Source organism: Scyliorhinus torazame, chromosome 22, assembly GCF_047496885.1.
Source record: "Scyliorhinus torazame isolate Kashiwa2021f chromosome 22, sScyTor2.1, whole genome shotgun sequence".
Classification (NCBI taxonomy): domain Eukaryota; kingdom Metazoa; phylum Chordata; class Chondrichthyes; order Carcharhiniformes; family Scyliorhinidae; genus Scyliorhinus; species Scyliorhinus torazame.
Window position 1 is genome coordinate 103,713,618 of NC_092728.1, and position 12,648 is coordinate 103,726,265.

Below are 12,648 nucleotides of genomic sequence, written 5' to 3' on the forward strand. Positions count from 1 at the left end.
TGACCCAGAGGGGGGGGGAGGTGACCCAGAGGGGGGGGGAGGTGACCCAGAGGGGGGGGGAAGGTGACCCAGAGGGGGGGGAAGGTGACACAGAGAGAGAGAGGAAGGTGACACAGAGAGAGAGAGGAAGGTGACAGAGAGAGAGAGAGAGAGGAAGGTGACAGAGAGAGAGAGAGAGAGAGGAAGGTGACAGAGAGAGAGAGAGAGAGAGGAAGGTGACAGAGAGAGAGAGAAAGAGAGAAAGGTGACAGACAGAGAGAGAGAGAGATAGAGAGAAAGGTGACAGACAGAGAGAGAGAGAGATAGAGAGAAAGGTGACAGACAGAGAGAGAGAGAGATAGAGAGAAAGGTGACAGACAGAGAGAGAGAGAGATAGAGAGAAAGGTGACAGACAGAGAGAGAGAGAGATAGAGAGAAAGGTGACAGACAGAGAGAGAGAGAGATAGAGAGAAAGGTGACAGACAGAGAGAGAGAGAGATAGAGAGAAAGGTGACAGACAGAGAGAGAGAGAGATAGAGAGAAAGGTGACAGACAGAGAGAGAGAGAGATAGAGAGAAAGGTGACAGACAGAGAGAGAGAGAGATAGAGAGAAAGGTGACAGACAGAGAGAGAGAGAGATAGAGAGAAAGGTGACAGACAGAGAGAGAGAGAGATAGAGAGAAAGGTGACAGACAGAGAGAGAGAGAGATAGAGAGAAAGGTGACAGACAGAGAGAGAGAGAGATAGAGAGAAAGGTGACAGACAGAGAGAGAGAGAGATAGAGAGAAAGGTGACAGACAGAGAGAGAGAGAGATAGAGAGAAAGGTGACAGACAGAGAGAGAGAGAGATAGAGAGAAAGGTGACAGACAGAGAGAGAGAGAGATAGAGAGAAAGGTGACAGACAGAGAGAGAGAGAGATAGAGAGAAAGGTGACAGACAGAGAGAGAGAGAGATAGAGAGAAAGGTGACAGACAGAGAGAGAGAGAGATAGAGAGAAAGGTGACAGACAGAGAGAGAGAGAGATAGAGAGAAAGGTGACAGACAGAGAGAGAGAGAGATAGAGAGAAAGGTGACAGACAGAGAGAGAGAGAGATAGAGAGAAAGGTGACAGACAGAGAGAGAGAGAGATAGAGAGAAAGGTGACAGACAGAGAGAGAGAGAGATAGAGAGAAAGGTGACAGACAGAGAGAGAGAGAGATAGAGAGAAAGGTGACAGACAGAGAGAGAGAGAGATAGAGAGAAAGGTGACAGACAGAGAGAGAGAGAGATAGAGAGAAAGGTGACAGACAGAGAGAGAGAGAGATAGAGAGAAAGGTGACAGACAGAGAGAGAGAGAGATAGAGAGAAAGGTGACAGACAGAGAGAGAGAGAGATAGAGAGAAAGGTGACAGACAGAGAGAGAGAGAGATAGAGAGAAAGGTGACAGACAGAGAGAGAGAGAGAGATAGAGAGAAAGGTGACAGACAGAGAGAGAGAGAGATAGAGAGAAAGGTGACAGACAGAGAGAGAGAGAGATAGAGAGAAAGGTGACAGACAGAGAGAGAGAGAGATAGAGAGAAAGGTGACAGACAGAGAGAGAGAGAGATAGAGAGAAAGGTGACAGACAGAGAGAGAGAGAGATAGAGAGAAAGGTGACAGACAGAGAGAGAGAGAGATAGAGAGAAAGGTGACAGACAGAGAGAGAGAGAGATAGAGAGAAAGGTGACAGACAGAGAGAGAGAGAGATAGAGAGAAAGGTGACAGACAGAGAGAGAGAGAGATAGAGAGAAAGGTGACAGACAGAGAGAGAGAGAGATAGAGAGAAAGGTGACAGACAGAGAGAGAGAGAGATAGAGAGAAAGGTGACAGACAGAGAGAGAGAGAGATAGAGAGAAAGGTGACAGACAGAGAGAGAGAGAGATAGAGAGAAAGGTGACAGACAGAGAGAGAGAGAGATAGAGAGAAAGGTGACAGACAGAGAGAGAGAGAGATAGAGAGAAAGGTGACAGACAGAGAGAGAGAGAGATAGAGAGAAAGGTGACAGACAGAGAGAGAGAGAGATAGAGAGAAAGGTGACAGACAGAGAGAGAGAGAGATAGAGAGAAAGGTGACAGACAGAGAGAGAGAGAGATAGAGAGAAAGGTGACAGACAGAGAGAGAGAGAGATAGAGAGAAAGGTGACAGACAGAGAGAGAGAGAGATAGAGAGAAAGGTGACAGACAGAGAGAGAGAGAGATAGAGAGAAAGGTGACAGACAGAGAGAGAGAGAGATAGAGAGAAAGGTGACAGACAGAGAGAGAGAGAGATAGAGAGAAAGGTGACAGAGCGAGGGGAAAGGTGACAGAGCGAGGGGAAAGGTGACAGAGCGAGGGGAAAGGTGACAGAGCGAGGGGAAAGGTGACAGAGCGAGGGGAAAGGTGACAGAGCGAGGGGAAAGGTGACAGAGCGAGGGGAAAGGTGACAGAGCGAGGGGAAAGGTGACAGAGCGAGGGGAAAGGTGACAGAGCGAGGGGAAAGGTGACAGAGCGAGGGGAAAGGTGACAGAGCGAGGGGAAAGGTGACAGAGCGAGGGGAAAGGTGACAGAGCGAGGGGAAAGGTGACAGAGCGAGGGGAAAGGTGACAGAGCGAGGGGAAAGGTGACAGAGCGAGGGGAAAGGTGACAGAGCGAGGGGAAAGGTGACAGAGCGAGGGGAAAGGTGACAGAGCGAGGGGAAAGGTGACAGAGCGAGGGGAAAGGTGACAGAGCGAGGGGAAAGGTGACAGAGCGAGGGGAAAGGTGACAGAGCGAGGGGAAAGGTGACAGAGCGAGGGGAAAGGTGACAGAGCGAGGGGAAAGGTGACAGAGCGAGGGGAAAGGTGACAGAGCGAGGGGAAAGGTGACAGAGCGAGGGGAAAGGTGACAGAGCGAGGGGAAAGGTGACAGAGCGAGGGGAAAGGTGACAGAGCGAGGGGAAAGGTGACAGAGCGAGGGGAAAGGTGACAGAGCGAGGGGAAAGGTGACAGAGCGAGGGGAAAGGTGACAGAGCGAGGGGAAAGGTGACAGAGCGAGGGGAAAGGTGACAGAGCGAGGGGAAAGGTGACAGAGCGAGGGGAAAGGTGACAGAGCGAGGGGAAAGGTGACAGAGCGAGGGGAAAGGTGACAGAGCGAGGGGAAAGGTGACAGAGCGAGGGGAAAGGTGACAGAGCGAGGGGAAAGGTGACAGAGCGAGGGGAAAGGTGACAGAGCGAGGGGAAAGGTGACAGAGCGAGGGGAAAGGTGACAGAGCGAGGGGAAAGGTGACAGAGCGAGGGGAAAGGTGACAGAGCGAGGGGAAAGGTGACAGAGCGAGGGGAAAGGTGACAGAGCGAGGGGAAAGGTGACAGAGCGAGGGGAAAGGTGACAGAGCGAGGGGAAAGGTGACAGAGCGAGGGGAAAGGTGACAGAGCGAGGGGAAAGGTGACAGAGCGAGGGGAAAGGTGACAGAGCGAGGGGAAAGGTGACAGAGCGAGGGGAAAGGTGACAGAGCGAGGGGAAAGGTGACAGAGCGAGGGGAAAGGTGACAGAGCGAGGGGAAAGGTGACAGAGCGAGGGGAAAGGTGACAGAGCGAGGGGAAAGGTGACAGAGCGAGGGGAAAGGTGACAGAGCGAGGGGAAAGGTGACAGAGCGAGGGGAAAGGTGACAGAGCGAGGGGAAAGGTGACAGAGCGAGGGGAAAGGTGACAGAGCGAGGGGAAAGGTGACAGAGCGAGGGGAAAGGTGACAGAGCGAGGGGAAAGGTGACAGAGCGAGGGGAAAGGTGACAGAGCGAGGGGAAAGGTGACAGAGCGAGGGGAAAGGTGACAGAGCGAGGGGAAAGGTGACAGAGCGAGGGGAAAGGTGACAGAGCGAGGGGAAAGGTGACAGAGCGAGGGGAAAGGTGACAGAGCGAGGGGAAAGGTGACAGAGCGAGGGGAAAGGTGACAGAGCGAGGGGAAAGGTGACAGAGCGAGGGGAAAGGTGACAGAGCGAGGGGAAAGGTGACAGAGCGAGGGGAAAGGTGACAGAGCGAGGGGAAAGGTGACAGAGCGAGGGGAAAGGTGACAGAGCGAGGGGAAAGGTGACAGAGCGAGGGGAAAGGTGACAGAGCGAGGGGAAAGGTGACAGAGCGAGGGGAAAGGTGACAGAGCGAGGGGAAAGGTGACAGAGCGAGGGGAAAGGTGACAGAGCGAGGGGAAAGGTGACAGAGCGAGGGGAAAGGTGACAGAGCGAGGGGAAAGGTGACAGAGCGAGGGGAAAGGTGACAGAGCGAGGGGAAAGGTGACAGAGCGAGGGGAAAGGTGACAGAGCGAGGGGAAAGGTGACAGAGCGAGGGGAAAGGTGACAGAGCGAGGGGAAAGGTGACAGAGAGAGGGGAAAAGTGACAGAGAGAGGGGAAAAGTGACAGAGAGGGGACAGGTGACAGGGAGAGGGGAAAGGTGACAGAGAGAGGGGAAAGGTGACAGAGAGAGGGAGAAAGGTGACACAGAGAGGGAGAAAGGTGACAGAGAGAGGGGAAAGGTGACAGAGAGAGGGAGAAAGGTGACACAGAGAGGGAGAAAGGTGACAGAGAGAGGGAGAAAGGTGCCACAGAGAGGGAGAAAGGTGACACAGAGAGGGAGAAAGGTGACACAGAGGGAGAAAGGTGACACAGAGGGAGAAAGGTGACACAGAGGGAGAAAGGTGACAGAGAGGGAGAAGGGTGACAGAGAGGCAGAAAGGTGACACAGAGAGGGAGAAAGGTGAGAGAGAGGGGAAAGGTGACAGAGAGAGGAGGAAAAGGGAGAAAGGGGAAAAGGGGAGAGAAATAGAAATGGAGAGAGGGGGAAAGGGGGGGGGAAAGAGAGAGAGACACACACAGGGAAGGGAGAGGAGAGGGAAAGGAGAGAGAGAGCGAGAGGGGGAGAGGGAGAGTGGAAAAGTTAGGCAAGCAAAAGGTTGAGCTGAGTTTCGACTGCTTGGGGGTGAGACAAAAGCAGGGATACCTAATCGGGACTTGTCTGGGTGATTTAATGTTATTTAAATTCTGGGGTATATTTTAACTTCCAAGTTATTGCCGCCAGGAATATACAGTGCTGCACATGGTGTATGGTACAGTATTTAAACTTGTATATTGGCTTCTCCCGGGCAAAAAGTGTCTGAAGGATCCTAACCAGCTTTATTATTAATTCCTACAGGAATTCATGATTCATATAAAGTTGTTCCACCTAAAGTCACGATTTTCAGGAACGCAACCACAACTTATGAGGACTTACTGTATCACTATTAGCATTGCAAAACATCCCAAGGCTTTCACAGCAGTGCTATCAAACAAAATTTGATATAGAACTACATAAGTAGACAAGCACGTCTTTTGTGGGCACCACGGTGGCGCCGAGGTCCCAGGTTCGACCCCAGCTCTGGGTCACTGTCCGTGTACAGTTTACACATTCTCCCCGTGTTTGCGTGAGTTTCGCCCCCACAACCCAAAGATGTGCAGGGTAGGTGGATTGGCCACTCTAAATTGTCCCTTAATTGGAAAAAATGAATTGGGTACTCTAAATTTATTTTTTAAAAAGAACATCTTTTGGGACTGTGGGAGGAAACCGGAGCACCCGGAAGAAACCCCCTCAGACTCTGTGTGTGTGTGTGTGGGGGGGGGGGGGGGGGGGGGGGGGCGGGGGGGGGGGGGGGGGAAGAGAGAGAGAGAATGTGCAGACTCCGCACAAACAATCCGGAAATTGAACCCGGGTCCTCGGCGTCGTGAGGCAGCAGTGCTAACTACTGTACCGCCCCTTCCTCAACTTAATATCAGCAAACAGCCTTACTTTTCCCGTATCGGTGTTCCTCGACATTCCATGCCATGTTCTGGTGATAAACATTCGAGCTTTTATCTCCAACTATCTCCAACTGCCGATACCCCCAATCAGGCAAGGCAGTACCACTGAGCTACAAGGATAAAAAAAACAAGAAAACAATCACAGGGCTGAGATCTTTGCAAAGTAGAGAACAGTTTAAAATGGCACTGATCATGCAATCGTCAATATTTTCTCAGAAGCTGAAATGGACAGATAAATAAAGGCAGTGGCTTCCCAAATGGAAAGGTATCTATACACCCAATAAGAGGTGGACCCATTGCAGGTATCAGTCATCGTTATTTGCTGGATTCCTTTTATAAAGAAATGCACCATCGAGCCAAAGATTAATTGTTCGCATTGGGTTTCCTATTGCAATATCAGAAAGTTCACTCAAAACCCAACGTCACTTCAGTGAGCTGTGAAGTCTGCGCAGAAAGATTTACTTTCTGGTTTTCTTTCTGGGAATTCATCTGGCTGCTCGATGGTGCAGTCACGGTAAGGAATTCCGGAGTTCAGGGAATTGGGGGGGCGTGGGGGTGGATAAAAAACATCAAACACCAATTTCTTTAAACATTCACCAAATTGCAACACGTTCATTAAACCTTCGGCCAGATTCAGTGTCCAAGTTTTTCTTAAAACAAAATGAAAAATGGAACCTAGGCATCTTGACAAACACATGGATAGGATGGGTATAGAGGGATACGGCACAAGGAAGTGCTGAGGGTTTTGACAAAGGTTGGCATCATGACCGGTACAGGCTTGGAGGGCCGAAGGGCCTGTTCCTGTGCTGTATTGTTCTTTGTTCTTTAAGGAACATCCCAGAACTCTGAATTTTGAAGGCTTATTTACATTTTAAAACCTCCACACATCCTGAGGCTGGCAGTAAGGAACAGTTTATGCCCTTCAATTCGACAACTATAATGCAATACATCCTTGTCTTTGGAGCTGACAGACCGTAATAAACATGATTGAAAACACTAGGGAACTATCTAATCCAGCAACCAGTTAAAATGAGCCGCAGAGGAGAATTAGCATCGTTAGTTTGAACCCTGTGACAGTGACCTGAAATAGCTTCATTCTTCAAAGCTTATGAACATGTTAACACGGATATGCAGCCTTGCTGTAAATAGCACCAATGTTTACACTGATCAGCTTGCTGATCAGCCTTGGCAGGATACTAAACTCCTTTCCATCAAGGAACTCAATGTTTCATTATTTACTTAACATAAATCCCCATACTTCACGCCTCAATAATTTTTCCATCAAAAATAATTTGAATTAAGCAATGCAAATAACAGAAATTGGAGATATTTGCTGCTAAAAACTTGAAGTATCAGATAATTTAAATCGATAACCGTAGAATTTTTAAAAAAACGTTGAAATAAATTTAGAGTACCCAATTATTTTTATTTCTAATTAAGGGGCAATTTAGCGTGGCCAGTCCACCTACCCTACACATCTTTTAGGTTGTGGGGGTGAAACCCATACAGACATGGGGAGAATGTGCAAACTCCACATAGTGACCCAGGGCCGTGATCGAACCTGGGTCCTCAGCGCCATGAGGCAGCAGTGCCCTGTGCCACCCTGGTAACCTTTGAATTTACAGAAGACACTAACGTCACTGGAAAATTTCTCTGTCCAGAGAGGGAGGAAGGATTTTAAATCAATTAGGATACATCAGGGAGCACTGTCTGCAGCAGATACATATGGTTCTTGAAAAACTGGACAGGTGTTATAAGGTTCAAGGTAATATAAAGTGGTGAATCACTGGAGATATAAATTACAATTGTGAAGTGATATCCACAACTACGGTACATGATGTTGAGATTATCGTTCTATTCATGTTAATGTCAAAGGAGTATACAAGAACTTAAGTCTAAACATTAAGCATTTGACAAGAACAGCACGTGGTCAGAAAATACATCCCCTGCAAGAGGGCAAATAAAGTCAAAGAACAGACTTTTCAAGCTTATTATCAAAGAAAAGGGTCCAAGTGCACTGACTCTTTTCACCTCTGTATACTTATTTAAAAATGTAAAGTATCCAATTCATTTTTTTTCCAATTAAGGGGCAATTTAGCTTGGCCAATCTACCTACACTGCACATCTTTGGGTTGTGGGGGTGAAACCCTTGCAGACATGGGGAGAATGTGCAAACTCCCCACGGACAGTGACCCGGGACCGAACCCGGGTCCTCTGCACTGAGGCAGCAGTGCTAACCACTGCACCACCCTGCCGCCCATCACCTCGGTATAATTTGCAGTAACTTCCAGATACTCAGGCGCCTGGGAGGATAACATAAGATGCAACAAGGAAGATTAAAGCTCTTGATTAAACATATTCTTATGTGCAGATCCTGTGAATGTGGTAACCTAGTGGGAATATACATATATTTTAAAAGATACAAGGGTTACGGAACGTAAATCCCTTTAACAGCCTATGCCTATCCCACAAACCTACCTTTAAAACTGCAGATGTGTTCACATGCAAAAGCTTCACTTCAGATAAGATAGTTTTCCACACTTCTTCATTAGCGTCACGATTGACAATTTCCTGGGACATTAAAAAAAGCATGGAATTAAAATATAATGGGAGACATGGAGCATAGTGGTTAGCACTGTGGCTTCACAGCTCCAGGGTCCCAGGTTAGGGTCACTGTCTGTGCGGAGTCTGCACGTACTCCCCGTGTCTGCGTGGGTTTTCTCCGGTTTCCTCCCACAAGTCCCGAAAGACTTGCTGTTAGGTGAATTGGACATTCTGAATTCTCCCTCTGTGTACCTGAACAGGCACCGGAATGTGATGACTAGGGGCTTTTCACGGTAACTTCATTGCAGTGTTAATGTAAGCCTACTTGTGACAATAAAGATTATTATTAAACTCTAATCATGAGGTTTATTAGTGTGAGGGGAGTGGTGGTGGTGGGGTGCGTGACCAGGGTGGTGGTGAGCAATCGAGGCACAATGGCACCTCATGTTGGAAAACTAAAATCTTAGTGGGTTTAAATAGATAATGCAATTGAAACCAGTGATATTGAATCTCAGTAACCAGCTTTAAACGCAGTCCGACGCTTTAATTCATGGGGTTTCTGGACTAATTGTGTGGCCTGCAGGAAGGGAGGATTCTGATGTGTAAAATGAAATAATGCTTTATAAAAACAGGAATTAAAGTGCGACTGATAGAATTTTAATTTCAACTGAACACCAGAATGCAGTATATGTTCACATTAACAGCTGCTATGCTGCACCTGTGCAACAAGGAGAAATCTAAACAATGCTTTTCATATTGGATTTCCCGGATCCGAATGAATCCATCACATCCCAAAGTTCATCAGTTTTCTGCCTATTCTTTAGCTAATAATAATAATCTAATAATCTCTATTATTGTCACAAGTAGGCTTACATTACTGCAATAAAGTTACTGTGAAAAGCCCCTAGTTGCCACACTCCGACGCCTGTCCGGGTACACTGAGGGAGAATTCAGAATGTCCAATTCACCTAACATCACGTCTTTCGAGACTTGAGGGGAGAAACCGGAGCACCCGGAGGAAACCCACGCAGACACGGGGAGACCTTGCAAACTCCGCACAGACGGTGACCCAAGCTGGGAATCGAACCTGGGACCCTGGCGCTGTGAAGCAACAGTGCTAACCACCGTGCTACCGTGCCGCCCATGTTACATAGAATGATAGCACTTATAGCACAGAAAGAGGCCATTCAGTCCAACAGGGTCTATGCTGGTGTTCTGTTCCACAAGGGTCTCTTTCCACCCTATCAGCATCCCCTTCTATTTCTTTATCCCTTGTGTGTTTATGCATCTAAGCTCTTTGCTTCAACCACTTCCTGTATGTAGCAAGTAGCACACTCAAACTGCTCTCTGGATAAATAAGTTGCTCCCGTATTTCCTACTGGCTTTATTTGTGACTATTTAGTATTGATGGCCCTAGCTGTGGTCTCCTCTACAAGTGAGATAATTTTCTCTACACCAATCAAGCCCATTCAAAACCTAAATGCCGCAATCAGATCACATGTCAGACTGATAACTTCTTCTGGCATCTCTTCAGTTACCTCACACCCCACGTTCTGAATTTCATTCCTGAAAGTTCTCCATCTCTCACAGTCTGGCTTTGTTTAAAACCTTCTTTTGATCGATCTTCGGTCATCTGTTTTAGTATCTCTTACAGCTTAGTGTCAAATTTTATTTGATAGTACTCCTGGATGTTTTACAAATGTTAAAGGTGGCACTATATAAATGCAAATTATTGTTATTTTAGCTACTGTACAGTAATGAAAACCGCGTGCATCAATCCCAGCAGTGTTTTACTTTTGGGCCCGAGGCCGGGTGTTGCACGGGGCATTGTTAATTGCCTACTGGGGCTCTCCCACAAAGATTGGCAAACCGCAGTTCTAATCTTTGTGGTAGACCGGACAAATCCCACTCAGAGCTTACCACTTTCCATAGGTTCTGTGACGGCATCGAGACATTGTAATCGACGTAACAAGAAATCTCCTGCCAGTGTGGGCTCATAGGAGCTGCAACATCATGCCTGAAATCAAAACACCAATCTTCATCATAGTCAAAAATAAATACATTATTATTTACCCAATATTTTAATGTAATATGAATCAGCGTCCCGAGGTGATTTACTGGCTCAGCTGCTGTCATTACATTGCTTCCACATTATAGCAGATTCTAAAATGCCACCTGGGGGAAATGCGTTCATGGCATCTTATCGCATTGCTCAAATGCACCTACATACTATAAACTAGTTTGAGGTTTTAGTGACCTGGGTTGAAGGGGCAATACAGGTAAGGAAAAACAATGCTGAAATCTTTAATGTCCATGTGAATAATCAAAGCAGGCAACTGGGAACTCCATTTAACGCATCATCTTAATGGCTGATTCTTCAACAATGCAACATTCCTCAACACCGCAGTGGAAGAGTGTCAACTTAGATCATACACAAATCCCATAGCCTAGTTTCTTTCCACCCTATCTGCATCTAGCCGAGTCACAACCCACTACTGTGAGGACTAAAGAAAAGAGCATTAGACTGGGATGACCAGTTAGAATAGTGCATTATAGACATTAATTTGGGTTGCAGAGTGAACAAAGGGATTGGGCAAGCGTGGGCGAGAGGGGGATGGGTAACTATTAGGACCGGTTCTTTGCACAAAGGATACTGCAAAGGATGCTGGGAGAAAGAGGCCCAAGGAGGAGGAATGTATAATGGGCCTATCAGGATCAGTGGTTGTGAAGGTCAGGTTATATGGCCAGGTCAAGGAATGTGGGAAAAGGACCTATAAGAATCTTGTATTCATACCATTACCTTATTTGGTCGTGGGTATGTGAAACTCGATGCCGAATCCTGTCTGTGAAACCAGACGCTGTGCTCCCTTTGTTCCACTCGCTCTGGAAGTTTCAGAGACATGGGTCTCCTGCCTTTTATCAGAGTGAGTGGAGCTTGCAGGCCGGGTGAACTAAAATAAAAGAATATCTATAAATCCGAACTCAGCCTTTTGATTGAGAGCAGACTGTGGACAGAAAGAACTCAATTTCATCAACTGACTCAGGAGACGGTGTGACCCATCCAATCAGGCTGACCCACCAATCTAGAGGGAGAAAAACAAAACAAAACAAAACTCCTCAGGGGCTGAAGCAAGAGAGCCAGCCAGTACAGGTACGATGGGCCACAGCGCCTCCATCTGTCCCTCAATATCTCTACCAAACTGGACACGCCCTGCACTGGCCAATCGACAGAAAGATCCGTTCTGTTCGGTTTCTTCTGATGAAGAGTTGTGTGTGCAATAAGTTGTTGGAAGAGGGATTTTTTAAAAAAAATTTTAAACGCTCTGCAGTTAAGGTAAAATAAGATTAGTCTTTTGACAGGATCAAAAATAAATTGTTGTGACTTAAAAGTTTTAGCCAGTTACAGAGAGATTTAAATGCAACATGACCTTAGCATACTATCTTCCTGTTCAGAGAATCACGCTGAAACACAGCAAGTGCACCACCATCAGAAGATGCTCACGGGTCTGTGTGTTTCCAACATTTTCTGCATTTACTTGAGATTCTCGGCTTTTCTCTTTATTACTGATTACCTTCTAATTCAATTGGCTAAATATCGAGAATTAAGGTTCAAGGTATACACGGTTTTCTATTAAGACTTCACACTTATGAGCAAAAACTCAATCATTCCACTGCCCAGACTGAGCAGCACACAGTGTAAATGTGAGATGATGAAAAACACAGAAAATGCCAACCAGGTATTCGGAACGTACGTGTTGAGCAAACGTGCTGTCATCCCATGAACCAGCTGCACAATGTCACCATGGCGAACTGGGCGAGGGGGGTTGCTGACAACCAGTTCCTGTCTAAAAAAAAATGTAATCACATTATGTAGAGTCCACAAATTTTAGCTCAAGATAAAAGGCTAAATGGGATGGGCATGGTGGCGCAGTGGTTAGCACTGCTGCCTTATAGCGCCGAGGACCCGGGTTCGATCCCGGCCACGGGTCACTGTCCGTGTGGAGTTTGCACATTCTCCCCATGTCTGCGTGGGTCTCACCCCCACAACCCAAAGATGTGCAGGGTAGGTGGATTGGCCATATCTTTTTATTAAAACAGTAAAAAGTATATACAAGGCCAAACGGTACAAACACTAATTTTGTGTTGGAGAAACAGGGTACCCTCCCCCTCAGTACCAATGTCCGGGGGTGGGGGGGGGGGGGGGGGGGGGGTTGGACACTGTGATTATTAAAACAGTTCACAACACATTTCTACAAAAAACAAATGGCATAAGCACTAAACTTTACGCTGGAGAGACCAGATACCCTCGCCTCTGTACCAACAGTAGAGAA

General features: G+C 47.2%; 1 protein-coding gene across 6 annotated transcripts in view; it reads right to left on the reverse strand.

Moving 5' to 3' along the window:
* pomt1 (protein-O-mannosyltransferase 1) overlaps positions 1 to 12,648 on the reverse strand; it is a 61,782-nt gene that overhangs the window by 17,934 nt on the left and 31,200 nt on the right. For all 6 annotated transcript variants that reach the window (XM_072488790.1, XM_072488794.1, XM_072488793.1 and 3 more), the window contains 4 exons: positions 12,070 to 12,162; positions 10,238 to 10,334; positions 8,252 to 8,344; positions 5,763 to 5,883 (listed from right to left, as the gene is read on the reverse strand). In XM_072488790.1, coding sequence (XP_072344891.1) covers positions 5,763 to 5,883; positions 8,252 to 8,344; positions 10,238 to 10,334; positions 12,070 to 12,162 — 404 coding nt within the window. The remainder of the gene's footprint in view (positions 1 to 5,762; positions 5,884 to 8,251; positions 8,345 to 10,237; positions 10,335 to 12,069; positions 12,163 to 12,648) is intronic.